Source organism: Galeopterus variegatus, unplaced genomic scaffold, assembly GCF_000696425.1.
Source record: "Galeopterus variegatus unplaced genomic scaffold, G_variegatus-3.0.2 Scaffold602, whole genome shotgun sequence".
Lineage (NCBI taxonomy): Eukaryota > Metazoa > Chordata > Mammalia > Dermoptera > Cynocephalidae > Galeopterus > Galeopterus variegatus.
The window spans coordinates 152,790-153,686 of NW_007726713.1; the positions used below are offsets into that span (position 1 = coordinate 152,790).

An 897-nucleotide genomic window follows, 5' to 3' on the forward strand; every position below is an offset into this window, starting at 1 on the left:
CTTAACACCGTTACAGTGGATATTAAGTTTCCAATACATGAACCTTTGCAGGATGCATTTGGCACATAGCAGTAGACCATGCTCCACAGTACTGCACTTTATTGGATTTAAGACGTAACCATGAAACAACCAAAGTAAGTGGCTGAGCTATTTGAAAAACATGGACTTGTTCAGTAGGGGGTGTTGAGGTAAAACTTTACATATAAGAGTAAGTGTCATAGACATGTTAGTTGGAACATGATATTTCAGAAAACAAAAGGAAACAGAAGATATATAATCGTTCCAATTACTCATTCAGTGAATTGTGTATCCAGCCTTATGCTTATCAAAATAACATAATATTTGATCTTATTGAATAATTTCATACATAATTTCTTTAAAGCACTTAAAATTTTCTTCATTTTTAGAGGGTATGTATATGTTTGTTGTGACTTCTCACTTTTCTCAAGGTTCTTATGGAAAATTGGAAAGATACAAGGCACTTAGAAAGAAGTACCATAAGAAAAAGAAGATAATGGTATGGTACTTATGTTTTTATTATCCTTGAAAAATTATATTTACTTNTTTTGGAGGCTGGGATGTCCAAAGTCCAGGGAACACATCTGGTGAGGGCCTTGTTCTTGGTAGGAATTCTAGAGTCCGGTGGTGACCAGGGTATCATATGGCAAGAATGGGCTGAGCAAGAGAGCTAATCTTCTCACCCACTCTCCTTTACAAACCATCAGAACTACACCCATAACTCAATGAATGGATCAATCCATTCACAAGGGTGCAATCCTCACAATCTAATCACAAGGGCCCCACCTTTCAATTACCATAATACTATTTCCCACCCTCTTAACACCGTTACAGTGGATATTAAGTTTCCAATACATGAACCTTTGCAGGATGCATTTG

At 36.5% G+C, this 897-nt stretch overlaps 1 protein-coding gene across 1 annotated transcript in view; it reads left to right on the top strand.

Moving 5' to 3' along the window:
* FAM227B (family with sequence similarity 227, member B) overlaps positions 1-897 on the top strand; it is a 266,420-nt gene that overhangs the window by 23,503 nt on the left and 242,020 nt on the right. Inside the window, exon 4 of the mRNA XM_008570440.1 lies at positions 450-517. Coding sequence (XP_008568662.1) covers positions 450-517 — 68 coding nt within the window. The remainder of the gene's footprint in view (positions 1-449; positions 518-897) is intronic.